The sequence below is a fragment of the Microcaecilia unicolor genome, chromosome 13 (genome assembly GCF_901765095.1).
Source record: "Microcaecilia unicolor chromosome 13, aMicUni1.1, whole genome shotgun sequence".
Classification (NCBI taxonomy): Eukaryota; Metazoa; Chordata; class Amphibia; order Gymnophiona; family Siphonopidae; genus Microcaecilia; species Microcaecilia unicolor.
This window is the reverse complement of record NC_044043.1, coordinates 19,619,364-19,647,282: the sequence shown is the minus strand read 5'-3', so window position 1 is coordinate 19,647,282 and position 27,919 is coordinate 19,619,364. Positions and strand designations below refer to the sequence as shown.

At 46.7% G+C, this 27,919-nt stretch overlaps 1 protein-coding gene across 1 annotated transcript in view; it reads right to left on the bottom strand.

Moving 5' to 3' along the window:
* Positions 1-27,919, bottom strand: part of LOC115482627 (septin-4-like) — a 223,530-nt gene that overhangs the window by 67,185 nt on the left and 128,426 nt on the right. The window contains exon 7 of the mRNA XM_030222567.1: positions 26,874-27,008. Within this exon, the coding sequence (XP_030078427.1) occupies positions 26,874-27,008 (135 nt within the window). The remainder of the gene's footprint in view (positions 1-26,873; positions 27,009-27,919) is intronic.

Sequence of the window (27,919 nt, the reverse complement as noted above, 5' to 3'; positions counted from 1 at the left end):
CTGATCTGAGGCATTGCTCCTGTGCCGTCCCCGGTTTTTCATCAACGCTGACTCATGCCTGCACCTACTAAATTAGAAGGTGCCGGCATGTAAAAAAAACAAAACAAAAACCTCAGAACTCTTCCATAATGTCATAGTAAACTCTGAAGTATGAGAAGAACCGCAACTCCTCACGCCCAATGGAGCCTGCATGGTAATTACTCACTGTCTGAGCCACCCAGCAAATAGTAGCGATTTCGCCTCCCGCAAACTGTTTCTGATGTAGGGAGGCTGGTCAGCGTGGGCTCTGGGAGTGAGGGCTCTCCGTATCTCCCTGCAGCCAACTCAGAGCTCTTTCAGGGGATTCGAAAGTTCGCCACTGGCCATTGTCAAGAATCCTCAACTGTGCTGGGTATCTCAATTGGAATCTGTAGTTGCGCTCTATTAATTTGGTGCACACCGGCACGAACAGCCGCCGCCTTGCCGAGAGTTCTACAGAGTAATCCTGGAATAGTCTCACTGGTGCATCTCCATATCGGATTTCCTCTCGGTGTGCACGATAGTGTTGTAAGATGAGATCTTTTTGTGCAGAGTAGTGAAACTTTGCTATCACAATCCTAGGTCTCAGTGCTCCAGGCTTCTTGATTCCTATGCGGTGTGCTCATTCCAGTTTCACCGCTCCCTGGTGTTCTGTCGCTCCCAGCAGTGATTCCAGCCAACGTTCCATTTCTGTGCAGAGATTTTTCTCGGGGAGTGTTTCAGGAATGCCCAAGAACCACAAGTTGTCTCTCCGGGAACGATTTTCCAAATCGTCTAGTTTAAGTTGCTGGGCTTTCACAAGTGCTGACAAACGATTTAGCTCCACAGTGTTCCCCTGCGTGCCATCCTCCAGGTCAGATACTCGAACTTCTATTTCCCCCGTTCTCCGTGCTAGGTCTGCAGTCAATTGGGACATGCCCGATATTTGTTCAGAGATTTGGGCTAGCCTCGGTTCCAAGGCTTTCACAACTGTGAGGTCTGCAAGTGCTGATTCGGTGCAGGAGAATTGTGGGGCCTGCTCGTGATCCACCATTTTGTCATCTGCCTGTTTGGCCCGTTCCGTGCCTTTTTTATTCGATTTAGAGGCCATCGTGTTAGCAGTTTTCACAAATTTGTCCATAGAAGGTGTAGTAGGGTTCTCCTTTAGTCAGATGTTAATTTTATATCGTGGATTTGCTGATGTTCGCGGATGGAGGGAGGAATCCCCGAGGAGCTTCAGGCACTCACGTCTGGGCTCTCTCACGGCATCACGTGGTCTCTCGGGACCGCTGCTTTTTAACACATTTATAAATGACCTAGAGATGAGAGTAACTAGTGAGGTAATGAAATTTGCTGACGACACAAAGTTATTCAAAGTCATTAAATCGCGGGAGGATTGTGAAAAATTACAAGAGGACCTTATGAGACGGGGAGACTGGGCGTCTAAATGGCAGATAACGTTTAATGTGAGCAAGTGCCAAGTGATGCATGTGGGAAAGAGGAACCCGAATTACAGCTATGTCGTGCAAGGTTCCATGTTAGGAGTCACCGACCAAGAAAGGGATCTAGCTGTCATCACTGATGATTCGTTGAAATCTTCTGCTCAGTGTGCTGCTGCGGCTAAGAAAGTAAATAGAATGTTAGGTATTATTAGGAAAGGAACGGAAAACAAAAATGAGGATGTTATAATGCCTTTGTATCGCTCCATGGTGCGACCGCACCTCGAAAATTGTGTTCAATTCTGGTTGCCGCATCTCAAAAAAGATATAGTGGAATTAGAAAAGGTGCAGAGAAGGGCAACAAAAATGATGAAGGGGATGGGACGACTTCCCTATGAGGAAAGGCTAAAGCGGCTGGGGCTCTTCAGCTTGGTGAAAATGTGGCTCAGGGGAGATATGATAGAGGTCTATAAAATAATGAGTGGAGTGGAACGGGTAGACGTGAAGCATCTGTTTACGCTTTCCAAAAATAGCTGGGTGGCTGGTGGACGTGAGGATCGCCTGGTGACTTGCCTGCCTGGTGCGAAGGTGGCGGACCTCACACGTCACCTAGATAGGATTTTAGATAGTGCTGGGGAGAAGTCGGATGTCTTGGTATATGCCGGCTGTCTCTCCATGTTCAAGTGTGAAGCACATGTGCCAACTACTACTACTGCTATAGAAATGATAAGCAGTAGTAGTACAGTGGTGGAAATAAGTATTTGATCCCTTGCTGATTTTGTAAGTTTGCCCACTGACAAAGACATGAGCAGCCCATAATTGAAGGGTAGGTTATTGGTAACAGTGAGAGATAGCACATCACAAATTAAATCCGGAAAATCACATTGTGGAAAGTATATGAATTTATTTGCATTCTGCAGAGGGAAATAAGTATTTGATCCCCCACCAACCAGTAAGAGATCTGGCCCCTACAGACCAGGTAGATGCTCCAAATCAACTCGTTACCTGCATGACAGACAGCTGTCGGCAATGGTCACCTGTATGAAAGACACCTGTCCACAGACTCAGTGAATCAGTCAGACTCTAACCTCTACAAAATGGCCAAGAGCAAGGAGCTGTCTAAGGATGTCAGGGACAAGATCATACACCTGCACAAGGCTGGAATGGGCTACAAAACCATCAGTAAGACGCTGGGCGAGAAGGAGACAACTGTTGGTGCCATAGTAAGAAAATGGAAGAAGTACAAAATGACTGTCAATCGACAAAGATCTGGGGCTCCACGCAAAATCTCACCTCGTGGGGTATCCTTGATCATGAGGAAGGTTAGAAATCAGCCTACAACTACAAGGGGGGAACTTGTCAATGATCTCAAGGCAGCTGGGACCACTGTCACCACGAAAACCATTGGTAACACATTACGACATAACGGATTGCAATCCTGCAGTGCCCGCAAGGTCCCCCTGCTCCGGAAGGCACATGTGACGGCCCGTCTGAAGTTTGCCAGTGAACACCTGGATGATGCCGAGAGTGATTGGGAGAAGGTGCTGTGGTCAGATGAGACAAAAATTGAGCTCTTTGGCATGAACTCAACTCGCCGTGTTTGGAGGAAGAGAAATGCTGCCTATGACCCAAAGAACACCGTCCCCACTGTCAAGCATGGAGGTGGAAATGTTATGTTTTGGGGGTGTTTCTCTGCTAAGGGCACAGGACTACTTCACCGCATCAATGGGAGAATGGATGGGGCCATGTACCGTACAATTCTGAGTGACAACCTCCTTCCCTCCGCCAGGGCCTTAAAAATGGGTCGTGGCTGGGTCTTCCAGCACGACAATGACCCAAAACATACAGCCAAGGCAACAAAGGAGTGGCTCAGGAAGAAGCACATTAGGGTCATGGAGTGGCCTAGCCAGTCACCAGACCTTAATCCCATTGAAAACTTATGGAGGGAGCTGAAGCTGCGAGTTGCCAAGCGACAGCCCAGAACTCTTAATGATTTAGAGATGATCTGCAAAGAGGAGTGGACCAAAATTCCTCCTGACATGTGTGCAAACCTCATCATCAACTACAGAAGACGTCTGACCGCTGTGCTTGCCAACAAGGGTTTTGCCACCAAGTATTAGGTCTTGTTTGCCAGAGGGATTAAATACTTATTTCCCTCTGCAGAATGCAAATAAATTCATATACTTGCCACAATGTGATTTTCCGGATTTAATTTGTGATGTGCTATCTCTCACTGTTACCAATAACCTACCCTTCAATTATGGGCTGCTCAGGTCTTTGTCAGTGGGCAAACTTACAAAATCAGCAAGGGATCAAATACTTATTTCCACCACTGTAGTTGGCACATGTGGGTACCAATTGTCCTGTTTCGGTTATTGGTGAGCCCTTAGGTTCCCTGAGGCCCCGCAAGACCTCCGAGGACAGCCGCGCACCCCGAATCTTCACCCGCGGCGACCGCCGTTCACCAAGGGTTGAGCCCCCAGCTGCAGGCAGTCAGCAGGACTGCTGGAACCGCGGGGTGACGGCCGGCCTGGCTGGTAGTCAGCAACACAGTCTCTGAAGGGCAGCTAGCAAGGACGGCTAGCACTGAAGGGGAATACAGTCTCTGAAGGTGGCTAGCGGACGGCTAGCTCGAAGCGGAACACAGTCTCTGGAGGTGGCTAGCAAGGACGGCTAGCGTAACGAGGAACACAGTCTCTAGAGGTGGCTAGCAAGGACAGCTAGCCTGAAGAGGAACACAAGCTCTTGGAGGTGGCTAGCAAGGACGGCTAGCCTGAAGAGGAACACAATCTCTTGGAGGTGGCTAGCAAGGACGGCTAGCGTGACGAGGAACATAGTCTCCAGAGGTGGCTAGCAAGGACGGCTAGCCTGAAGAGGAACACAAGCTCTTGGAGGTGGCTAGCAAGGACAGCTAGCGTGACGAGGAACACAGTCTCTAGGGGTGGCTAGCAAGGACGGCTAGCCTGAAGAGGAACACAAGCTCTTGGAGGTGGCTAGCAAGGACGGCTAGCCTGAAGAGGAACACAATCTCTTGGAGGTGGCTAGCAAGGACGGCTAGCCTGAAGAGGAACACAATCCCTTGGAGGTGGCTAGCAAGGACGGCTAGCCCGAAGAGGAACACAGTCTCCGAGGGCTGCTGGCAGGGACGGCCAGCACGGCAAAGGAACACAGTCTCTGAAGGCTGCTGGCAAGGACGGCCAGCAAGTCAAAGGAACACAGTCTCTGAAGGCTGCTGGCAAGGACGGCCAGCAAGTCAAAGGAACACAGTCTCTGAAGAATCAAGCTTCCCAGATCCGTGGCGTCGGCTTCGGACAAAAGAACCGGAAGCACTGGACTCTTCCAGTCTGTCCATTTAAATTTAGCGCCAATCCGCCCCTCCCACGGAGAGAGAACCAATCCCCGAGTCCTGGCAGACAATAGGGGGCTCGATTGGCCGAACTGCCCTGCAGGCGGAGTCCCAGCGCCGGTGCTCCAATCCGGCGCGAGGGGCGGAGCTTCTGCGCTGATCCGCCCCTAGCCAGGGTGATGCCGACGCCGGAGCCGCCATTTTGGCCGGCGTGCTTCCTCCTCTGAGGCCGGCGTTCGGTCCAGCGCACCGCCGGCCTCGGTTTGACCCGTGGCAGCATCGGCTGCCGCGGAGGTCCGTCTCCGCCCCCCTGGACGCTGCGCCGCCCGAGGGCCATCGCCTGCCCCAACGGGGGCACAGGTAGGAGCGGGAGACATGACACCAATGACATAGGAAAATGTGGGAGAGCGACTCTGGAAGCCAAATTTAGGCTCTTAGGTAGAAAGCTCAAATCCAGATCCTCTAGGGTAGCATTTTCTGAAATGCTACCTGTTCCATGTGCAGGGCCCAATAGACAGGCAGAGCTCCGGAGTCTCAATGCGTGGATGAGATGATGGTGCAGGGAGGAGGGTTTTAGATTTGTTAGGAACTGGGCAACATTCTGGGGAAGGGGGAGCCTATTCCGAAAGGATGGGCTCCACCTTAACCAGAGTGGGACCAGGCTGCTGGCATCGGCATTTAAAAAGGAGATAGAGCAGCTTTTAAACTAGAAACTGGGGGAAGGCCGACAGTCACTTAAAAGCTCATGGTTTGGGATATGGTATCTTGCAAGGATACCTCACAAACAGGGAACATAGAGTTTCTGGATAGTGAGGTTGCACAACAGACCGTGGTAGGTCAGGTGCCCTTAAATACAACCAAAGATCAGACAAAAGATGGCAAATCAATAGTGTCAAGTACTAACCATCATGCAAATAGGAACAACAAACATACTCTGAAATGTCTATATGCAAATGCTAGGAATCTAAGAAATAAGATGGGAGAGTTGGAATATATTGCAGTTAATGAAAAATTGGATATGATAGGCATTACTGAGACCTGGTGGAAGAAGGATAACCAGTGGGACTGTCATACCGGGGTACAAAGTATATCATAGTGATAGGGTGGACCAGTGTGGTGGAGGGGTAGCATTGTATATTAACGAGAGCCTTGACTCAGATAGATTACAAATTCAGCAGGACACAAATCACACCTTTGAATCATTGTGGGTTGAAATTCCATGTATAAAAGGGAAAAGGACGGTGATAGGAGTGTACTACCGTCTGCCTTGCCAGGATGAGCAGGTACAATTCCTTGATGAAATCAAGGACAGCTTTATGAAGCAGCTGGTGCAGGAGCCGACGAGAGAAGGAAAAATTCTAGACTTGGTCCTTAGTGGAGCGCATGATCTGGTGAGGGACGTTATGGTACAGGGGCCGCTTGATAAGTGATCATAATATGATCAGTTTTGATATCAACCTTGAAGTAACTATACACAGGAAGTCAAATATGTTAGCGTTTAACTTTAAAAAAGGAGACTATGATAAAATGAGGAGAACGGTGAAAAAAAAACTTATGGGGGACAACTGAGAGGGTAAAAACTGTACAACAGGCATGGACGCTATTCAAAATACCATCCTGGAGGCCCAGACCAAACATATTCCGCGAATTAGAAAAGAAAGACAAGTCCAAAAGACAGCCGGCGTGGTTGAAAAGTGAGGTGAAGGAAACTATTAGGGCTAAAAGAAACACCTTCAGAAAATGGAAGAAGAAACTGTCTGAAAATAACAAGAAGCATAAGGAGTGTCAAAGCAAATGCAAGGCGCAGATAAAGAAGGCCAAGAGGCAAAAAAACATAGTAAAAAATTTTTTCGGTATATTAAAAGCAGGAAGCTGGCAAAAGAATCAATTGGGCTGCTGGATGACTGAGGGGTAAATGGGGCAATCAAGGAAGACAAAGACGTAGCAGAGAGATTGAATGAATTCTTTGCTTCAGTCTTCACCGAGGAAGATTTGGGTGGGATACCGGTGTCGGAAATGGTATTTCAAGCGGACGAGTCGGAGAAACTTACTGACTTCACGGTAAATCTGGAGGACGTAATGTGGCAGTTGTTTAACTACCCCTCTATAGACCCCCGTGGGATCCTTCCACACGGAGTTGTACAGAGGGTCTGTTCTTCTATGATCTTGTGGACCGCCTCCCTGAATTGCAGCGATACTCCTGCCCATGGGTATCGCTGTTGAGGAGGCATCAGAAGGCTCAGTTCAGATCTTATTCCCATGACCACAGCTTTCTGTCTCTTTGGATCTAAATGAATCTTTGGCTATTTATGTTCAGTGAGAAATCTTACTTGTGTGTGTGTGTGTGTGTGTTAGTTTGCAAAACAGATAGAAGATAGAGAATAAATTGAAGCAAGGACAGAAACAGTGTAGTTAAAGAAATAGTCTTTTTATTCTTACCAAATCTGACTTTAATCAGATACATTCATCAGACAAATTCTGGGTTCAACTGACCGGAGCTCTGCGTCCTAGATGCGTTGGGGAGAACCTCCAACGATCTATCTGATGCCCTTCTCTTATATAGTATCTGGTCCTAATACAAGTCTATGAGAAGGGACTTTTTTTCTAATCTTGCTCAATCTCTCTGAATCATACCCGGTCAGGTGCCCTTCTTTCCGTTTTAGCTATTGCAAGTTATTGTGCAATTTCCTTTTTTGTAAACACTTCCCTAGATACGGACATCCAAACATCCAAACATTAGCTATTGCAAGCTATTGTGTAATTTCCTTTTTTGTAAACACTTTGTTCTTATGAAGATATCTAAATATGGATATATCAATTTCATAACATCTTGTGATCTGGGTGCCAACTTATTAAAGACAGACTCCGTGTTATGAACCAAACTTCTTATCATTTCTGTCTTTAATTTCTACATCATGTGTGTTACACTCAATTTGGAAGTTGCACCAGGTTTCATTAGAACTCACCAAGCAGTCCTTGCTCTTGCAGGCTCTCTGCTATAAGGCCATCATCTTGTTATCAGGCCTAGTCAGTGCTTTTCAGCTGTTTAAAGCTATGTAGCTTGGCCCACCACTATTCCAGTGGATAGGTCTCAAAGTAGAACACATATTAACCTGCAGGAAAAGCAAGTCCTTGCTCAGCCAGTCATAGATTTTTAAACCTAGCTGGTATTTTTACAGCCTGAGTCCTAAAATCTGGCCTTCCACCCTTCCGGTGGGCATCCAGTGAGGGCCTCTTGCTGTACTATAATTATACACAGTTCAGCAAACTGAAGAGTAGCAAATCTCCTGGACCAGATGGTATTCATCCTAGAGTACTGATAGAACTGAAAAATGAGCTTGCAGAGATACTGTTAGTGATATGCAATTTATCCTTAAAATTGAGCGTGGTACCAGAAGATTGGAGGGTGGCCTAGTGGTACTCTCCATTGCTCCAGGTACAAATAAGTACCTGTATATGTAAGCCGCATTGAGCCTGCCATGAGTGGGAAAGCGCGGGGTACAAATGTAAGAAAAAAAAAAGGTTCCAGGGGAAATTATAGACCGGTGAGTCTGACGTCGGTGCCAGGGAAAATGGTAGAGGCTATTATCAAAGGTAAAATTATGTATCATACCTGATAATTTTCTTTCCATTAATCATAGCTGATCAATCCATAGACTGGTGGGTTGTGTCCATCTACCAGCAGGTGGAGATAGAGAGCAATCCTTTTGCCTCCCTATATGTGGTCATGTGCTGCTGGAAACTCCTCAGTATGTCGATATCAAAGCTCCATCCGCAGGACTCAGCACTTAGAGAATTACACCCACAAAGGGACACTCTGCCCAGCTCACCACCGCCGAAACGGGGGAGGGGAATTAACCCAGCTCATCCCCACACAAGTGGGGGAGGGGAATCCGTCCAGCTCATTCCTGCGGAGCGGGGGAGGGACACCACACCCGCCGATGCGGGGGGATCTGGCTTATCCTGCAACCGCAACCGCTGACTGACCCTAACACCGCCGAAGCGGGAGGGGTACAAAGCTGCCCTACAGCCGCACGAAGCGGGAGGGAGCGCCGGCAGAACTTAGGTATCAATCCAGCCCCGTAAAACGGGGGGGGGGGGGGGGGGAGAGGAATGCAGCAGCTCACTAAAACACAAAATCGTCTTAACTCCTGAAGAATCCAATTGAAAAAACTTGAACACGAAGTCCTCCTGAACAGGAACTGAAGACTAAACTTGAACCTGAAATGCAACCAGAATATAAACAGTACAGATATCTGGGAGGGGCTATGGATTGATCAGCTATGATTAATGGAAAGAAAATTATCAGGTATGATACATAATTTTACCTTCCATATCATCATGCTGATCAATCCATAGACTGGTGGGATGTACCGAAGCAGTACTCACCCAGGGCGGGACACAGAAATCCCTGACCGCAACACTGAAGCTCCAAACCGGGCCTCCGCCCGAGCAGCCACAGTCAAGCGGTAATGTCTGGAGAAGGTATGAGCCGATGCCCAAGTTGCCGCCCTACAAATCTCTTCCAAGGAGACGGATTCGGCCTCTGCCATCGAGGCCGCCTGTACTCTAGTGGAGTGAGCCTTCAGCTGGATAGGCGGCACCTTCCCTGCGGCCACATAAGCCGCTGCAATGGGTTCCTTGACCCATCGTGCCACTGTAGGCTTGGCAGCCTGCAGACCCTTACGAGGACCTGCGAACAGCACAAACAGATGATCCGACTTCCGGAATCATTGGTCACTTCCAAGTATCTGATGATGACTCGTCTCACATCTAAATATTTGAGAGCAGAGTACTCCTCTGGGTAGTCCTCCCTACGAAAGGAGGGTAAACAGAGCTGCTGATTCACATGGAAGCGAGGACCAATCTTGGGCAGGAAGGAAGGCACTGTGCGAATAGACACTCCTGCCTCAGTGAACTGCAGAAAGGGCTCTCGACATGATAGCGCCTGGAGCTCGGAAACTCTTCTGGCTGAAGCGATAGCCACCAAAAGACTGCTTTCAACGTCAATTCTTTCAGAGATGCCCTCGACAAGGGTTCACAAGGCAGCTTCTGCAAGGCTCTTAGCACCAGATTGAGATTCCACGCAGGTACCACTGCATGCAGAGGAGGGCGCAGGTGAATAACTCTCTTGAGAAAGCGCACCACATCTGGCTGCAATGCCAGGGAAACACCCTTCAGGTGACCCCTGAAGCAAGCAAGAGCCGCTACCTGGACCTTAAGGGAACTGAGCAACAGGCCTTTTTCCAGACCTTCTTGCAGGAACGCCAACACTGATGAAATTGGAGCAGTGAAGGGAGAAAGTGAGCCTGCCTCACACCACGATGCAAAGGTACGCCAAACCCTTCCTCGCTCTGAGCATAGTGGCGATGACCTTGTCTGAGAAGCTCTGCTTGCTCCGACGCTGCCGCTCAATAGCCAGGCCGTAAGACCAAAGGGGGAGGGATCCTCCATCACCACGGGACCCTGATGCAACAGGCCCCGCTACGCTGGCATCTGCAGAGGTCCGTCCACTGAGAGCCTGATCAAGTCCGCATACCAGGGACGTCTGGGCCAATCCGGACTCACCAGGATTATCCGGCCTGGATGCTTTGCCACCCGGCCTAGCACCCTGCCCAACATGGGCCAAGGCGGGAACACAAAGAGGAGCTCCTGTGGGAGAAGAACATCTACTCCCAGAGATCGAGGGTCCCGTCCTCTGCTGAAAAAGCGCGGCACTTGGCAATTGGCTGAAGACGCCATCAAATCTAGGCTCGGCTGGCCCCAGCGCTTTGAGATGTCCAAGAACGCCTGAGCAATATTCATGACTCCCGCAATGTGGGCCGCCGACAGCTGTTTCAGGTTTGCTTCCGCCCACAGGCATAGCTTCATGGCCTCCTTGGCTAGAGGGGCGCTCCTGGTACCTCCCCGGTAATTGACATAGGCCACAGCCGTGGCATTGTCCGACAGGACCCATACTGGCTTCAGCGCCAGGCCAGGGAGAAACTCCAAAGGCGCCAACCGAATGGCTCTGAGTTCCGTGAGGTTGATAGACCACTCTGCCTCTGCAGGGGAGCAGAGCCCCTGCGCTGTCCTTCCCAAGCAGTGGGCTCCCCAGCCCCACAAAGAGGCATCCGCTGTGACGAAAAACCCACTCGTCACAAGAGGCATTCCTGCGGACGGCTTGTCTGGCCTCAGCCACCAGCTCAGCGCCTTGCGCACCGCTGGATCCAAGGGAAGGCGCACAGTGTAATCCTCCGAAGCTGGAGTCCATCGCTGCAGCAGAGAGAGCTGTATAGGTCTCATATGGGCCCTGACCCAGGGCACTACTTCCATCGTGGCCGTCATAGAGCCCAACAGCTGCTGCCCATAGTCCCGAGCCCGAAGAGAAGAGGCTGCTAGAAACTTGTCCACCTGAGCCTGAAGCTTGACAATCCGATTGTCTGGCAGGAACACTCTGCCCACTTGGGGGTCGAATCGAACTCCCAGATACTCCAGGGACTGAGTCGGGCGCAGCTGGCTTTTCTTCCAGTTGATCCTTCCTCAGGGAGCTCAAAAGAGCAATCACCCGGTCTGAAGCTCTGCCGCACTCTGCATAAGAGGGGGCTCGGATCAACCAGTCGTCCAGATAAGGATGGACTTGTACTCCTTTCTTGCGTAGGAAGGCCGTGATGACCACCATAACTTGGAGAAGGTCCGCGGAGCAGTAGCCAACCCGAAAGGGAGGGCTCTGAACTGGGAGTGTCCTCAGAACTGCAAAACGCGGAAAGCGTTGATGAGGAGGCCAGATGGGAATATGCAAGTAAGCTTCCTTGATGTCCAAGGATGCCAGGAACTCCCCTGCCTATACTGCCGCTATAACAGAGTGGAGAGTCTCCATTCGGAAGTGCCGAACTTCCAAAGCCCGATTGACCCCTTGAGGTCGAGGATAGGCTGGACAAAACCTCCTTTCTTAGGTACCACAAAAAAATGGAGTAACGTCCCTTGCCAGAGGATCTCTAGCACCGGAACGACCGCACCGAGGCGGATCAGATTGTCCAAAGTCTGCTGCACTGCCACAGCTTGACCGGAGACTTGCAGGGAGAGTGCACAAACCCGATTCTTAAGGGTCGGCAGAACTCTAGTTTGTAGCCGTCTCTGATGACTTCCAGCACGCAAGTGTCCGAAGTTACCCTGGTCCACTCGCCCAGAAACGAGGATAGGCGTCCTCCAATCTGCTCTGGGCCATGGACCAGCGCCCCGTCATTGGGTACGAGACCCTGGGGGAGGACCGGAGGTGGCACCTCCGGGATGGCGGTCTCTGCGAAAGGAATGCTGCTTGGGGGAGAAATTCCTTTTGATGGAAGAGGGGGCAGAGGAGCTCGACTTGCCCGGGCAATACTGACAGGCTTCCTGAAACCGTCCTTTGGAGGAACCGGGGTGGGCACCATTGGCCCGAGCCCTGACCTCCGGTAACCTCTTGCCCTTAGACGTGCCGAGATCGGTCACAATCTTGTCCAGCTCGATCCCAAACAGCAGCTTGCCTTTAAAAGGCAACTTAGCCAGGCGAGACTTAGAGGCGTGGTCAGCAGACCAATGCTTCAGCCAAAGCCACCGCCGTGCAGAGACTGTCTGAGCCATACCTTTAGCCGAGGCTCTCAAGACATCATACAGCCAGCCTGCCAAGTAGACCAAGCCCGATTCCAGGGCTGGCCAATCAGCCCTCAAGGAAGGATCCGAGGGGGAAGCCCGCTGCGCCACAAATTGAGGCCTGTAAACTTAAAGCAGCCGCCTCGAAGGACGACTTTAAAGCCGCCTCCAAACTCCTGTCTTGGGCGTCCTTTAGAGCCGTGCCACCTTCCACCAGCAACGCCGTTTTCTTAGTCACCGCAGTGATTAAAGAATCTATGGTAGGCCCAAGAAAGGCCTCCCGTTCACCTTCAGGCAGAGGCGGGACGTAGCCCTAGCCACTTTAAGGCTCGCTTCTGGGAAATCCCATTGAGCCGAAATCAAGGTGTGTAATCATGCACGTGGAAGGTTCTAGGCGGGCGCTTAGTCCCCCGCATAATGGCAGAGCCAACAGAGGCTGAGGGAGAGACGTCCTCCGGAGAGGAACTCTTCAAAATGCTCATGGCCTGCACTAACAGGTTGGGCAAATCCTCTGAGCAAAAGATCCGTGCTGCAGAGGGTTCATCCGCTCCATCCGAGCGGGAATCCGTCTCCTCCATGGAATCCCCAAAGGACCATTGGGAGAACTCAGATACGCTGCCCTCATCTACACCAGAGGAGACCGAGTCCTCTAGGGCCTGGAAGTCCACCCGAGGGCGTTTGCTTCCAGAGGCCTCAGCCCCTTGATCGGGGGGGGGGGGGGGGAGCCAGGGCAGCGTTTATCATAAGAAAAGCCTGATGCAGCAGCAAAAAGAACTCAGGGGAGAAACCCCCTAGACTGTGCACTTCTGTCGCCTGGGCCACGGCCCTAGACGCACCCTCAACTGGCGCTCGCAAGAGCGGGGGAGAAACATGCTGCGCATCCAAAATGGCGTCCGGTGTGAAACTCCAAGAAGGAGCCGCGTGGGAAGAACGGCGCTTAACTTTCGCCACTTTCTTGCCATCGCCCGAATCAAGGGCGACCATAGCATTAACGTCTCCCAGCTCAAGGGCGGCCCAAGAAGAAGCCGTCCGAGCAGAGTGGCCGGCCAACATGGAGTGGGCGAGCAGCGGGGGATGGGCGCTTATGGCGGGAAAAGCCGCAGCACCGGAGGAAGAACCGGGACACTGACCGGACTCCAAACTGATGCCCAACAAAGGCGATTCAGGCTTTGAAAACCCCCGCATCCCCGCTAGACGCGCACACGCGGTCCGGGGAGCGAATCTTCGCGCCCTCGCCCTCCGACGCCATAAGCCACGTGGAGACCGAAAGGGGAACCCCCTGCCCGCTATAAAAAGGTAAAATTACCTGCTTCTCGCTCCGAGCTGTAACGAACTGGTGTCCCAGTGAGCAGCTGCAATAAACGCTGATATAAACGTTGAAATAAACGCCCTTAAAGGACGTCAAAAATTTTTTTTTTTTTTTAAACGGAGCCAGCGGGAGGGGGAGAAAAGGAGGGACCTGGCACCACCAGGTTTGCACTTGCTCAAGAAGACCCCTCAACCCCAGGTACTCAACAAAACCTAAAGATTAGGCTTGGAGACCTAGCCAGAGCTGCTGCTGTGTGTGACCACCACCTGCTGAGATAGAGAACATACAGGGGAGTTTCCGGCAGTACATGACCACATATAGGGAGGCAAAAGGATTGCTCTCTATCTCCACCTGCTGGTAGATGGACACAACCCACCAGTCTATGGATTGATCAGCATGATGATATGGAAAACAAAATTACAGAGCACATCCGAGGACATGGATTACTGAGACCAAGTCAGCACGGCTTTTGTGTGGGGAAATCTTGCCTGACCAATTTACTTCAATTCTTTGAAGGAGTAAACAAACATGTGGACAAAGGGGAGCCGGTTGATATTGTGTATCTGGATTTTCAAAAGGCGTTTGACAAGGTACCTCATGAAAGGCTACAGAGGAAATTGGAGGGTGATAGGATAGGAGGAAATGTCCTATTGTGGATTAAAAACTGGTTGAAGGATAGGAAACAGAGAGCGGGGTTAAATGGGCAGTATTCACAATGGAGAAGGGTAGTTAGTGGGATTCCTCAGGGGTCTGTGCTAGGACCGCTGCTTTTTAATATATTTATAAATGATTTAGAGATGGGAATAACTAGCGAGGTAATAAAATTTGCTGATGACACAAAGTTATTCAAAGTCGTTAAACTCGCGACAGGATTATGAAAAACTACAGAAGGACCTTACGAGACTGGGAGACTGGGCAGCTAAATGGCAGATGACGTTTAATGTGAGCAAGTGCAAGGTGATGCATGTGGGAAAAAAGAACCCGAATTATAGCTACGTCATGCAAGGTTCCACGTTAGGAGTTAGGGACCAAGAAAGGGATCTGCGTGTTGTCGTCAATAATGCACTGAAACCTTCTGCTCAGTGTGCTGCTGCGGCTAGGAAAGCGAATAGAATGTTGGGTATCATTAGGAAAGGTATGGAAAACAGGTGTGAGGATGTTATAATGCCGTTGTATCGCTCCATGGTGCGACCGCACCTTGAGTATTGTGTTCAATTCTGGTCGCCGCATCTCAAGAAAGATATAGTAGAATTGGAAAAGGTGCAGCGAAGGGCGACTAAAATGATAGTGGGGATGGGACGACTTTCCTACGAAGAAAGACTAAGGAAGCTAGGGCTTTGAGGGGAGACATGATAGAGGTATATAAAATAATGAGTGGAGTGGAACAGGTGGATGTGAAGCGTCTGTTCACGCTTTTCAAAAATACTAGGACTAGGGGGCATGCGATGAAACTACAGTGTAGTAAATTTAAAACAAATCGGAGAAAATGTTTCTTCACCCAACGCATAATTAAACTCTGGAATTCGTTGCCGGAGAATGTGGTGAAGGCGGTTAGCTTGGCAGAGTTTAAAAAGGGGTTAGACGATTTCCTAAACGACAAGTCCATAAACCACTACTAAATGGACGGGAAAAATCCACAATTCCAGGAATAACATGTATAGAATGTTTGTATGTTTGGGAAGCTCGCCAGGTGCCCTTGGCCTGGATTGGCTGCTGTCGTAGACAAGATGCTGGGCTCGATGGACCCTTGGTCTTTTCCCAGTGTGGCATTACTTACGTACTTATGTAAACCAGTGGGGCATAGCTAGGTGGGGCGCAGGGGGAGCGGTCGCTCCCGTAAACAGATATTTTGAAAAAATGGCACCTATGCGCCACATGCAAAATCTTTCTCTCCCCTCCTCCTGCGCGAGTCTTGCATCTGTTGTTCTCCTGTCCGCAGCGCGTGGTCATTCTTACTGCCCTGAAGTCTTCTCCCTCTGGCTCTGGCGATTGACACAGTCAGCTGTTTGCCAGAGTCGAGGCCTCTCCTCAGGCGCATCCCACCTCTGCGGAAAACAGGAAGTTGCTTAGAGTGGGCGGGACGTGCCTGAGGAGAGCCCCGACGCTGGCAAACAGCTGACTGTGAATCGCCGGTGCAGCAGGAGGGAAAAGGCTTTGGGGAAGTAAAAATAACCATGCAGACGGGAGAGAGTGGGCTGAAGAGAGGGAGGTGGGGGGTGGAGAAGGGAGAAAAAGCTGGCCAAGGAAATCAGTCGGTCGGTCGGTGGGTAGGGTGTGGAGAAAGGAGAAAAAGCTTAATAGACAGGAGTGGAAGTGAGCCATCTAATCCACTGTAAGCATGGAAGCCAGTTTGGTTGATTTTTTTTCCACTCCCCCACACAACCGTCATTGCCGTTCAAATGAAACAAAGCAAGCCAAACATATGAGCAGTTGTGATCCATGTTGTCGTTCTTTATTGTTGGTCCATGTCTGTAACAAGTCTAAAGTTGTTTCAGTTGGATAGGCAGTGCCTTAAAAGTTGGATGAGAAATGTAGATGTAGTAACAATTGAATATCACTAAAACAGCTTCAAAAATTATTGTAGCTGGTAGAAACTGCAATTATAAACTCTATAGTTTGATTTTTCTTCACTGTGCTTCTATACAATACAGATATCCAGATTTCAGTGAGGATATCCTGTTTTCTAATGGGTTCATCATCTTAACTGTTGTTGTAATCTGCCATGGGAAGATAGAATATAGTGAAATTAAATGGAAGTAGAATTAAACTCTCCTTTCATTGGGGCACATGAAATCACATTTTCATCTGTTTTGTAGTTTACCTTTTAGGTACACAAATGGATTATTCTGTTTTGAACATGTTTCAGGGGCAAGTGGTTTTATAAGTCAAAATAAAAATAAATATTTTGTTTCATGCAGATCTCTTTTGCTTAAACATGAATGGGTTATAAATCCCTAATGCAGTCCATTGGTTTTCTTATATTTTGTTCTTGTGATGACTTATACTGTGTCAAAACTAAAAACTCTTTATTTGGTTGATAATAAAAGGAATACTATCCACCCTAAAAAGTTGTTTTGTGGCTGTACATGAGGAATTGTGGTATTGAATAAATAAGTGTATGTTTATGTCCCTAGTCAATAAATCCAGTTAATCATTTAACACTAGTGGAACGCAGCCACAGAGGCATGGTATGGTCGCATTTTTAATATGGTAATACTAGGGTCCAGCTAAGGAACAGGTTATTTTGAGTTAGTCTTCACTGGACCAAACTTGCTTCCCTTGTGCCATCACTATCTAGCAGGATGCACAGTGTCTTAAAAGGTGGAGGATAAAGGATTGTTGTTGTTGTTGTAATCTGCCATCTGTTTTGTAGTTTACCTTTTAGGTACACAAGTGGATTATTCTGTTTTGTTTCAACCTAATTCATGTTTAATGCAGGGTATAAATGTAATAAATAAATAGAGAGAAACTCTGAATGTTGAGCACCTGATTCTCATAACATGATATAAGCACATAAGCACTGCCATACTGGGAAAAGACCAAGGGTCCATCAAGCCCAGCATCCTGTTTCTGAGAGCGGCCAGTCCAGGCTTCAAGAACCTGGCAAAACCCAGGTCTGTTTTAGTGGCCTTGACCAGGAGAAAAAAAATGAAACACTGGGGAGCGCTGAAAGAGACAGGGAAAAAGGTTAACATGGGGAGAGAGAAGAATATAGTAAATGCTGGACAGGGATGGAGAAGGACACAGAGTCAATACTGGACAGGGAGAGGGTAGGGGCATTGAAACACAAAGAGGCAGTGCTGGAGAAAGAAGAAATGGGGACACAGGGGCACAACTGAAAAGGAGGGGGATAGGGACACAGAGAAGGCACTACTGGAAAGGGGGAGGAGGTAGGGTCACAGAGTAGAAAACAGAAGAAAAAGGTATTTTATTTTCAATTTGATATTAGGAATATGACAGTATTTGAAAATGCACATCTCCGATACCTTCAAATTAGCAACCCTGCAGGGGTCTGAGTGCATTTTCTTAAGTCATTTTGGATGTACTGCAGCACAGATTTTGATGGGTAGAATCAGGGACTGCAAATTCCACATGAATTTGGGATGTGAGTTCACACTAGGGCTGGTTGAAAAATCTCCCTTCTGTAACTGGATCACTTGGCAGCTCTATACACAGCTATTTGATAGTGGGAACATAAAACGAAAGATCAGTGCCAAACAGATGTAGAGAAGGAAAAGAAAAAGACAAGAGGTGAGAGAAGAAATGGAAAGGCCAACCTGGAAAAGAATTTGTAAGGCTGACTCATGGAACATGGAAAAAAAGACTGGGACCAGCCAAATTCCCAGACAACAAAGGTAGAAAAAATATTTTTAATTAATTTATTTATTTACTAGTAAAAAAGGCCCGTTTCCAAAACAAATGAAACGGGCGCTAGCATGTGTTGTTTTTTTTTCTGTTTGATATTAAGGGATATATTTTTTTTAAAAAAGGAAAAGAGTTTTGTTTTTTAAGTTGTAAAATCTGTATGAGTGTTTGTGGTTTTGAGGGGGGGTTGTGGGGGTCTATGGGTGTATGCTATTTTTTGGGGGGGGGAGGGGTGTTTGTGGGGTAGGGTAGTGTTGTTCTGTATGAGTGTTTGTGGTTTTGAGGGGGGTTGTGGGTGTCTGTGGGTGTGTGTGCCATTTTGTGTGGGGGTGTTTGTAGGGGGGTGCTTGTGGGGTAGGGTTGTTCTGTATGAGTGTTTGTGTTTTTTGGGGGGGGATTATGGGATTCTGTGGGTGTTTGTAAGAGAGAGATGTAGGTTTTTACTGTTTCAGTTTTTGTATTAAGGGGGTTGGGGGAGGGAGTGTGTGTGTATGAGTGTGAAAGCAAGATGTTGTCTGTCCATGGCAGTGTGTGGCATTTTGGGTGGTGGACAGTTTGGTTGTATGTATGTGTGTTAGTGAGTGATGCTGATTCTCTGCGTGTGAGTGTGATACAGTAATCTTAATTCAGCAGGGCACTCTGATGTGGTATTTGTAGGCACTTGTATTTTTGTTGAAACCAGAGGGATCCGTTGCAGGCAGGCAGTAGGAGTAGATATGGTTTTTTTTCGAGTGTGCAATGTGGGTGGTGTTCTGTAGGGGGGGACGGGGCTGAGGGCGCATGTGTCTGGAGGTCTCCTTGTAGGCACTGATTTCAGCTGGGCACTCAGGTGGGCTGTGATCCGTTTTTTTAGGGGGGGGTTGGGCGCCGGAGGTTTCCGTTTGGGTGGTTTTTTTGGGGGGGGGGGTTGGTTTGGTTTTAGTGTGGAATGTGGGTGGCGTTCTGTAGGGGGGGTGGGGCTGAGGGCGCATGTGTTTGGAAGTCTCTGTTGTAGGCACTGAACGCCGGCTTGGAGACTCACCGCATGAACAGCTTGCAGAGTAAGGTCCGCGATGTAGTGGTTGTTTAGTGGCGTTCTTCGTCCGCGCTTTCCTCGCGGTTGGTCCCCGTGCTGGTAGCTACCCCCTCCTCAGGAAGGGGTGGGACTCGTGTGTGTGTGTGTTTTTTTTTTTTCCTGAACGCCGCTGCATTTTCTTCGCTGTCCCACTCCTGCTCCTCTGCAGCACCGGTCCCATTCAAAGGCTTGGTGGTTTCTAAGTCCATGTGAGTGTTTGGGAGGTGGAACCGTACTTTGTGTGCATCACCTGAGGCACAGCCAATCAGCAGCGCGTGGGCGGGGCAAACACTGATGTTCAAAAAGTGGTCTCTGCCGCCTCACTTTAGAACGTTGGGAAAGTGAGGCTTCATTAGAATGTTGGAGGTGCGTTTTATATAGAGAGATTGCATTTGTATCCCACATTATCCCACCTCTTTGCAGGCTCAATGTGGCTTACAATTCGTCATGGATACTGGAAATAGAAGACAATATACATTTGGTTTTACAGAGGGTTATGGGTTACATGGTGGTAAGATACATGAAAGTGTTAAAGCAAAAGGCATTAAATGACATTTCTGGATATATTAAGGATAGTACAGTTACATGTGTTGACCGTTATAATATATCTTGTCGAAGAGATAAGTTTTCAATAATTTACGGAAATTGGTCAATTCATAAACCATTTTCAGGTCATGTGGCAACACGTTCCAGAATTGCGTGCTCATATAGGAAAAGGTAGATGCGTGCATTGATTTGTATTTCAGACTTTTACACTTGGGAGGATGCAAATTGAGGGGTGTGTGAGAAGATTTTTTTGCGTTCCTGGGTGGTAGTTCTATTAGGTCTGACATGTAGGCTGCGGCGTCACCATGGATGATTTTATGGACTAGGGTGCAAAGTTTGAACGTGATGCATTCTTTAAGTTGGAGCCAGTGTAGTTTTTCTCGTAGGGGTTTCGCGCTTTCGTATTTTGGTTTGCCGAATATAAGTCTGGCTGCCGTGTTCTGGGCTGTTTGGAGTTTTTTAAGTATTTGCTCTTTGCAGCCAGCGTAGAGTGAGTTACAATAGTCCAGATGACTGAGTACTAATGATTGTACCAAATTGCGGAAGACAGTCCTTGGAAAAAATGGTTTAATTCTTTTTAGTTTCCACATTGAATGGAACATCTTTTTAGTTATGTTTTTCGCATAGTTCTCAAGTGTTAGGTGTCGATCAATGGTAACCCCAAGAAGTTTTAGGGTGTCCGAAACTGGTAGATTTAGTTTAGGTGTGTTGATGGTGGTAAATTTGTTCTTATTGTATTGTGAGGTGAGTACTAGGCATTGGGTTTTTTCTGTATTAAGTTTCAGCTCAAATGCATCTGCCCAAGAATTCATGATATGTAGGCTTTGTTTGATTTCATTGGAGATTTCCCTTAAGTCTTGTTTGAATAGGATGAAGATCGTTACGTCATCAGCGTATATATATGGGTTTAGGTTTTGGTTCGATAGTAGTTTGGCCAAGGGTGTCATCATTAGGTTGAATATGGTTGGTGAGAGGGGGATCCCTGTGGAACTCCGCATTCAGGTGTCCATGTAGCTGATGTAGTCGAATTTGATGCCACTTGATATGAGCATGTAGTTAGGAACCCCTTAAACCAATTGAGAACATTGCCTCCAATTCCGAAGTATTCAAGGATGTGTAGTAGAATTCCATGATCAACCATGTCAAATGCGCTCGACATGTCAAATTGTAACAGTAGTATGTTGTTTCCGTTTGCTATCAATTGTTTGAATTTGGTCATGAGCGTAACTAGTACGGTTTCAGTACTGTGATTAGAGCGAAATCCTGACTGGGAGTCGTGTAAAATTGAGAACTTGTTTAGATACTCTGTGAGTTGTTTGGTCACCATACCCTCTGTTATTTTGGTAATTAAGGGTATGGATGCTACTGGTCTGTAGTTCGTTAGTTCATTGGCATTTTTCTTTGCATCCTTGGGTATGGGGGTGAGTAGAATATTAACTTTCTCCCTTGGGAAGAGACCATTTTGTAGCATAAAGTTCACGTGGTTTGTTAGGTCCGTTATAAATTGTTGTGGGGCCGACTTCATGAGGTTGTTTGGGCATATATCTAATTTGCAGTGAGATTTAGCGAATCTTTTAAGCATTTGTGAGATAAGGTCTTCCGGTAGTATTGTGAATTCAGTCCAGATCCTGTCTGCTGGGTAAGCTCCAGGGTCTGGGTCTAGGCAGTCTAGGAGTGTGGTGTATTCGATGGGGCTGACAGGTATTTTGAGTCGTAGTTGTATAATTTTCTCCTTGAAGTACTTCGCCAAATCGTCAGCTCCTGGTATGTCTTTGCTATTGTTGGTGACTGGAGTGGTATCTAATAATTTATTCACGATTTGGAAGAGTTTGTGTGTGTCTTTATAATTTGGTCCAATTTCAGCTTTGTAGTACTGTCTTTTGGTTTATCTTATGGAGTATTTATATTTTCTTCGGAGTTGCTTCCAGGCGTTAAGAGTGGGATCATCTTTCTTTTTGTTCTACGTGCGTTCTAGTTTCCTGACTTGTGTTTTGAGTTTTTTCAGTTCTTCGTTGAACCATGGTATTTTTCTGTGTGAGGTTCTGGTTTGGATTGGGGCAATGCTGTCTAGTATTAATTTACATCTATTATCCCATTTTGATAGGAATTGGATTGTGTCTGTCGATGTAGATCTGTTGCCAGAATTTAACCGGGTCTATTTTTCCTCTCGTGCTGTAAGTTTTTCGTATTTGTTTGTCAGGTAAGTCTTTCATTCTACATTGGAGGGTAATATGTGCTTTGTAATGGTCTGACCACAGTATAGGTGACCATTTAGTGTTTGTTAGTGTAAAGTTTGCGTCGTGGTCAAATTTGTATATTATGATGTCTAATGTGTATCCTTTTTTGTGTGTTGGTTGCATATTTGATCCTTGTAGATCCCATAGTTGTAGGAACTCTTTACAGTCTTGGGTACTTGTTGTATTGAGTTTTTCCAGGTGTAGGTTAATATCTCCTAGTATGATGAGGTTGGAGGAAGAGATACAGATGTTCGAGATAAAGTCCATGAAGTATGTTTGGCAATCTCGCCATTGCCTGGTGGTCTGTAAAGTATAACTGCGTTAAGGTGGTCCCGCAATTTTGGGTGACTGATTCTTATGGAAGCGATTTCAAGTTGTGGCAGTATGGATTCAGCTATGTTTGTGATGTTGATTTGTTTATTATGGCTAATACTTTGTAAGGACTGAGATGTACCTGCTTTGTAAAATGTACATTTTTTGTATTTTTATTTTGCAAAGTACAGGAGAAAATGCATTTCTGTTTTTGTTTTTTTTAACCAGTATTGCACTATTTATAGAGTCTGGCTTCATTGGGCAGAGAAAAGGGGGTTCTCTATTTCAATTTTTGTTCTTGTTGGTGGTTTCTTTTGTTTTGGTTTTTATTTATGGCTCCCTATTCCGTATTACAATGGAATATTGTCACAATTTGGGTTTCTGCCAGGTGGTTGTGACGTGGGTTAGCCACTGTTGGAAACAGGATACTCGGCTAGATGGACCATTGGTCTGACCCAGTATGACTACTCTTATGTTATATAGATGAGGGTCTGTCCATGTTCTGCATGTGTGCCTGGGGTGAAGGATTCTATTAGTACGTAGCATCTATGTAGGAATGTGTAACAGTGCAGCTTGTTCCAGTTTCCCAATAGTAGGTTAATTGGTGCTGTAGAGCCCAGTGTAATATATATAGCACTGTCTGTTCATAGGTGGGTTAGGGCTGTTATAGTGTGGTAAGTTTTGTGTTCTAGGGCAATGTTTCCCAAGTTGATCCTGGAGTACCTCCTTGCCAGTCAGGTTTTCAGGCTATCCCAGTGGTGTGCTGGTAAATTTTTAACAACAGGCTCTCTCCCCGGTCCACCTCTGCGCCCCCCCCCCCCCCCCAAATTGCAGAGCTGGCTATACCCAGGGAGAGAGCCGGGTGGAGGGGTCATGCATTACTCTCTCTGGGAAATTTTTTTTATTTTTAAATGCTTCCAGGTTCCAATCTAATTCAAATTTAATGTGGGATAAAATGCCATAAATAAGTAAATAAATAGAAACTCTGAACATTGAGAACCTGATTCCTATAACATGATGTCTGTTTTAGAAGCCCATTACCAGGAGAAAAAAAATCTCTGCAGGATTAAATGTCATAACTAACTAACTAAATAGATAGATAGATAGATAGGTAGATAGAAACTCTGAATGCTGAGCACCTGATCCTTATAATGACATCTGTTTTAATGGCCCTTTACCAGGAGAAAAAAGATCTCTGCACAAATATAATACATGCTAGGGTGTCCCTATAACCAGCCCCTCTAAATGACACACTCAATATGATTGATAACAAATTACTACTCTATCTATGAAAAGTTATTCCATTACTATACTTCCTCTGACCTCTGTGTATATCTGTATGCTGCCAAAGCTGGCATGTTTGAAAATATAAGAGAGATTGAATTAAAATGCTACCAACAATAAAGAATGACAACCTAGATGCAGCAGCTCATAAGTTTGCTTGATTTTGTTTTCAGTTTAATGGTGCAGGAAGGGGAAACAGACTAACTTAAATAGCTTCAACTTTTATTTTTTTTTTTTACTTCATGCTGTCCTCATTCAAACCCAGCATCATCTCCCTCCTGCTGCTCCTCTGCCTACCTCTCTCTCAGCTTCCATTCCCTCTGGCCATTGTTCAAACATTACTTGTTCCAGCAGCTGTAACACAAGACGCTGCCTGATCCACCCCAGCCTGTCTCTGCCCGAGTGAATGTACAGCCCCGCTGATGCAACTTCCTGTGGGTGGGATCTAGCAGAGAAAAGTCTCCAGGTTGGTCAGGCAGTGGTGAGGGGGGGATGATGATCCTAAGGGACGACATGACCAGGTATGCTGGGAGCCTATGGGAGGGTGGGGGCTTGGGAGGAGGGAGAGAGGAGGAGAAAAAAAAAACAGATGTTTGTGTGCTTGCTGCCTGACTCCAACAACCGGCTCGCAAAAATCATTAAAATTTATCAAGGGGCTCGTGCGAGCCGGCTCCAGCACACCACTGGGCTATCCACAATAAATATGCAAGCAGAGCTATGAAGTCTCAATGCGTGGTTGAGACGATGGTGCAGGGATGAGGGATTTAGATCTGTTACAAACTGAGCAACATTCTGGGAAAGGGGGGGGGGGGGACTGGTCAGTAGCAGTGTTACCTCTCCAACAGGCAAAGAACAGAAAATAACTTTCTCTTAGGACAGTTTGAACCTTGCTTCTATCCTTTTTAATACTCTTGGCTGTTAAGTTTCTACCTCTAGAGAAAGTTTCAGTTTAAAACTATGAGGAAAATGGTTATACACTATGGAAACTAGTTAATAATGCTTGCTTCTCTCTTCTTCTTCTTTTTTTGTATTTTTTTCTAAGACTGAACTAGGCCCTGCTGTGCCTTCTATAGTCTATCTGTTAATGCTGTGGCAGAAAATTCAAGTTGTAAAACTATGGGGAAAAGGGTATGGAGACTAGCTAATAATTTGCTTTTTTTTTTTTTTTTTAATTCTGAGTGTTCTAAGGCAGAAGATAGGATCGGGGGGAGGGGAGACTGTGTTATGGTATAAGCCAATCATCAGAATTAAATGTGTAGCATGATGTTGTGTTGGATCAGATATATATATATACACCAATATATTTGTGCAGCTTTTAGAGAATAGTTTCATTTCAAGCCCCTCTCTCTCCATTCCTTTTTCTGGGAACTTCTGAGAGCAGGGATAGTTAATTACAAACACTTAACAAACACAAAAGAGCTTCCTCTGACCTCCCACCTAACAAAAGATTGACTAAGGTGGGCACCTGAATACCCCATTGAAAACAAAGAACTCAGAGGAAGCATAAACAGGACATTTGCTTGTCAAAGGTATACCTGCCCCTCCCATCAGCTTTCAGACATGTGCAGAAAGGAAGGACTTGTAATGTGTATCTGCCCCAGAGACTGAGCAGGACATCAAAAGACCACTTGCCAGCAAAATCCAGACAGCAAGTCTCGTGATGTCATAAGACATGAGACCAACTCAGGGGTCGTGTGCAGACATGAGACCAAGATACCACAATGCTTTGCAAATGCCCAAGGGTCGTGTGGAAACCAGGAAATCAGGACAAAGATCCACATGGCATATCCTCCTGCAGCTTGCAAGATATAAAAGGACAAGCTGTTTCCCAAGAGTCAGATTCTCTTCAACTGCAAGCAAGACTCAGACTCTCTTCAGCTGCAAGCAACTCAGATGATCCACTTACTGCAGAAGCCCTGTTCCTGTCCTGCAAACATGTGCTTACCTAATGCTGTTCATACTGTGTAACAAGGACTTGTAAGTAACATAACTTTTGATCTAGACCTGCTACCTTGCCTTACTTAAGCACAGATTACCTGTAAAGATCTCTTAACACCTACCTCTCGTGTGCAATTGTATATTAAATCAACCTTTTTGAAGCTAAAAATACGGTCTCTTTGTGTTCTGAGTATATGGTATCTTTTATATATACTTAATTTATTTAATTTATTGCAATTATCACCTTTGGTGATTGGTGGAGAAATTAATATCCTAAAACTTATAAATACAGCACCTGCTCTTAAATTATAAATAGTGGCGAGTTGCTCTAGAGCTATTTTCCCCAAAATAAATAATTTCTTGTAACAACTGAAGAGAGAAGAGGAAAAGTTGAAGCTGCTAACGTCTGAACACCCCAAATCAGGGAAGGGTTTGAAGGCTGCAAGTAGTGACATTGGTGACATCTTCCTCTCTGTGTCAGGGGAGATTTCACCCACCCAGGGGTTTTGCCTGTTCACAAAGGCAAGCATTCAGCATTTAGGGAGCTACCACCACCACTAGGAGAGGAGTGCGGTAACCCTGTTGCCACCCATTAAGAGAAACAGCAGAGCCTTATGTAGTTCAACTAACTTACTGTAACAGCTAAGCTGGAAGGAGAACAGATACAAGCTAGCTGGGAAATATTTGGAGCTAAATACTAAAGAGTAAGGAATTATACCTACCACCCACAAAGTGTATGAAAGAAGCTGGAGTTGGAAGTGAATGAAGTTCTGTCATGGAGACCGTCTAATGCAGTGGTTCCCAAACCTGGTCCTGGAGACACTCCAGACAGTCAGGTTTTCAGGATATCCACAATAAATATTCATTAGATTTGCATGCACTGCCTCCACTGCATACAAATCTCTCTCATGAATATTCATTGTGGATTTTCTGAAAACCTGAGTGGCTGGGGTGCCTCCAGGACCAGATTGGAGAACCACTGTTCTAATGTTTCCGTGAAGAAGTGTTATGATTGATGTTGACATAAATTTACCTTTATACTATGGACAATTTGTCTTTTGCTTTTTATATACTTGTATATACTTGTTAAAATACTGCAAAACCCGTTAGAGGCTTTTTATCTTAAAGCTACTCTGGTCTTTCTGCTCGTGATAATTTTCTAAGCTTAACTATTTACTGTTACCTTAGCAAGGTCATTTATTAACAAGGAACCTTTTATGGTCTATGTGCCCAGTTCAATGGTAAGAGGGAAGGCAAATATTGTAGGTCACAGATATTACAAATTGATTGTGTACCTGCCTCTGGGGTGACCCTTGCCCCACTACCAAGGAGGCCGCTACGCTCACAACAGTGCCTTATCAATGCTAGTTTTACCCCGTTGAAGGCAGATCTGGAATATATATATACAAGCAGCTCATTAACACATTAAATTGTGTACCCATGTCCAAAGGGAGAGATGAAGTAGAGGCAGCAGTGCACTCGGTTATCCAAAATGTTCTTACGGTTCAGTCCGCTCTCATCTCGGAAGTATTGTTCAAACTGCTGATCCACATAGTCTGCGATGGGTTTCCAACTGAGAAAGCAAAAGATTCTTTGAGGTGATCTTCAGAAAAATAAATATTCCATACCCCTCCTTTCAAAACTAAGACATGGATCACTGTCTCCCTATGTATTCCCCTTTGTGCAGCCTGCTGCAGTGCCTCCTGCTGGCTGGAACAGAGATTTCTAATTTGTATTCTTCTCTGCCCTATTTTTGTCAGTGTCCCCTCCTGGTTTTTTACTAAGATTTCTACCTCCTCTATATTCTCCTCTGCCTCATACCTTGTAGCACCCTATGCAATAAGGAAATGATCAGCAGCAGCTTATCCTTAGGTAAGGGTGGTGTCCCAGCCTCAGGGTTGTCTCTCATTGAATTCACACACCAGAGCCCCCACAGAACATTTATTTCTTCCCGACCCTCTCCCTTAATTGCTCTAAGCACACACACTCTTCTCCATTGAGAGGAGTGATTTCCCTTGAAGGCCCTGGCACAGAATTCCCTTCAAAAGATAACTCAAAGACTAAAGTGGGGTGTTCCAACTCTCTTTAATAAACTCAGGTGCAAAATAGTTACAGTTCTGAGGTAGTTTTTCATTCTTGAGGTTGTACAGCATTGGGTAATGCTGTAAGTTCCATACTTTCTCTGTATCTGTGTCTGTAATCCCTTTAATATAATCAGTCTATAATAGGGGGAAGTGACGTCAGCCGACGGCATGGCAGCCTGAATTCACAGCTCCCTTCCCCAAAGCTGTAAAATTGGAAATAACACGATCCAAACGGCGATAAAAATTGCGAAACGGTAAGAAATTACCTCCTGGCATACAGACGCAATGAGTAAAGCGGCCTCGACCCGGAAAAAGGAGATGGAAAAAGCGGAGAAAAGCGTGGCGAGTAAGGCCTCCAGACACCGCGAGTCACCGGAGCGCGGATCCCCGTCGGACTCAG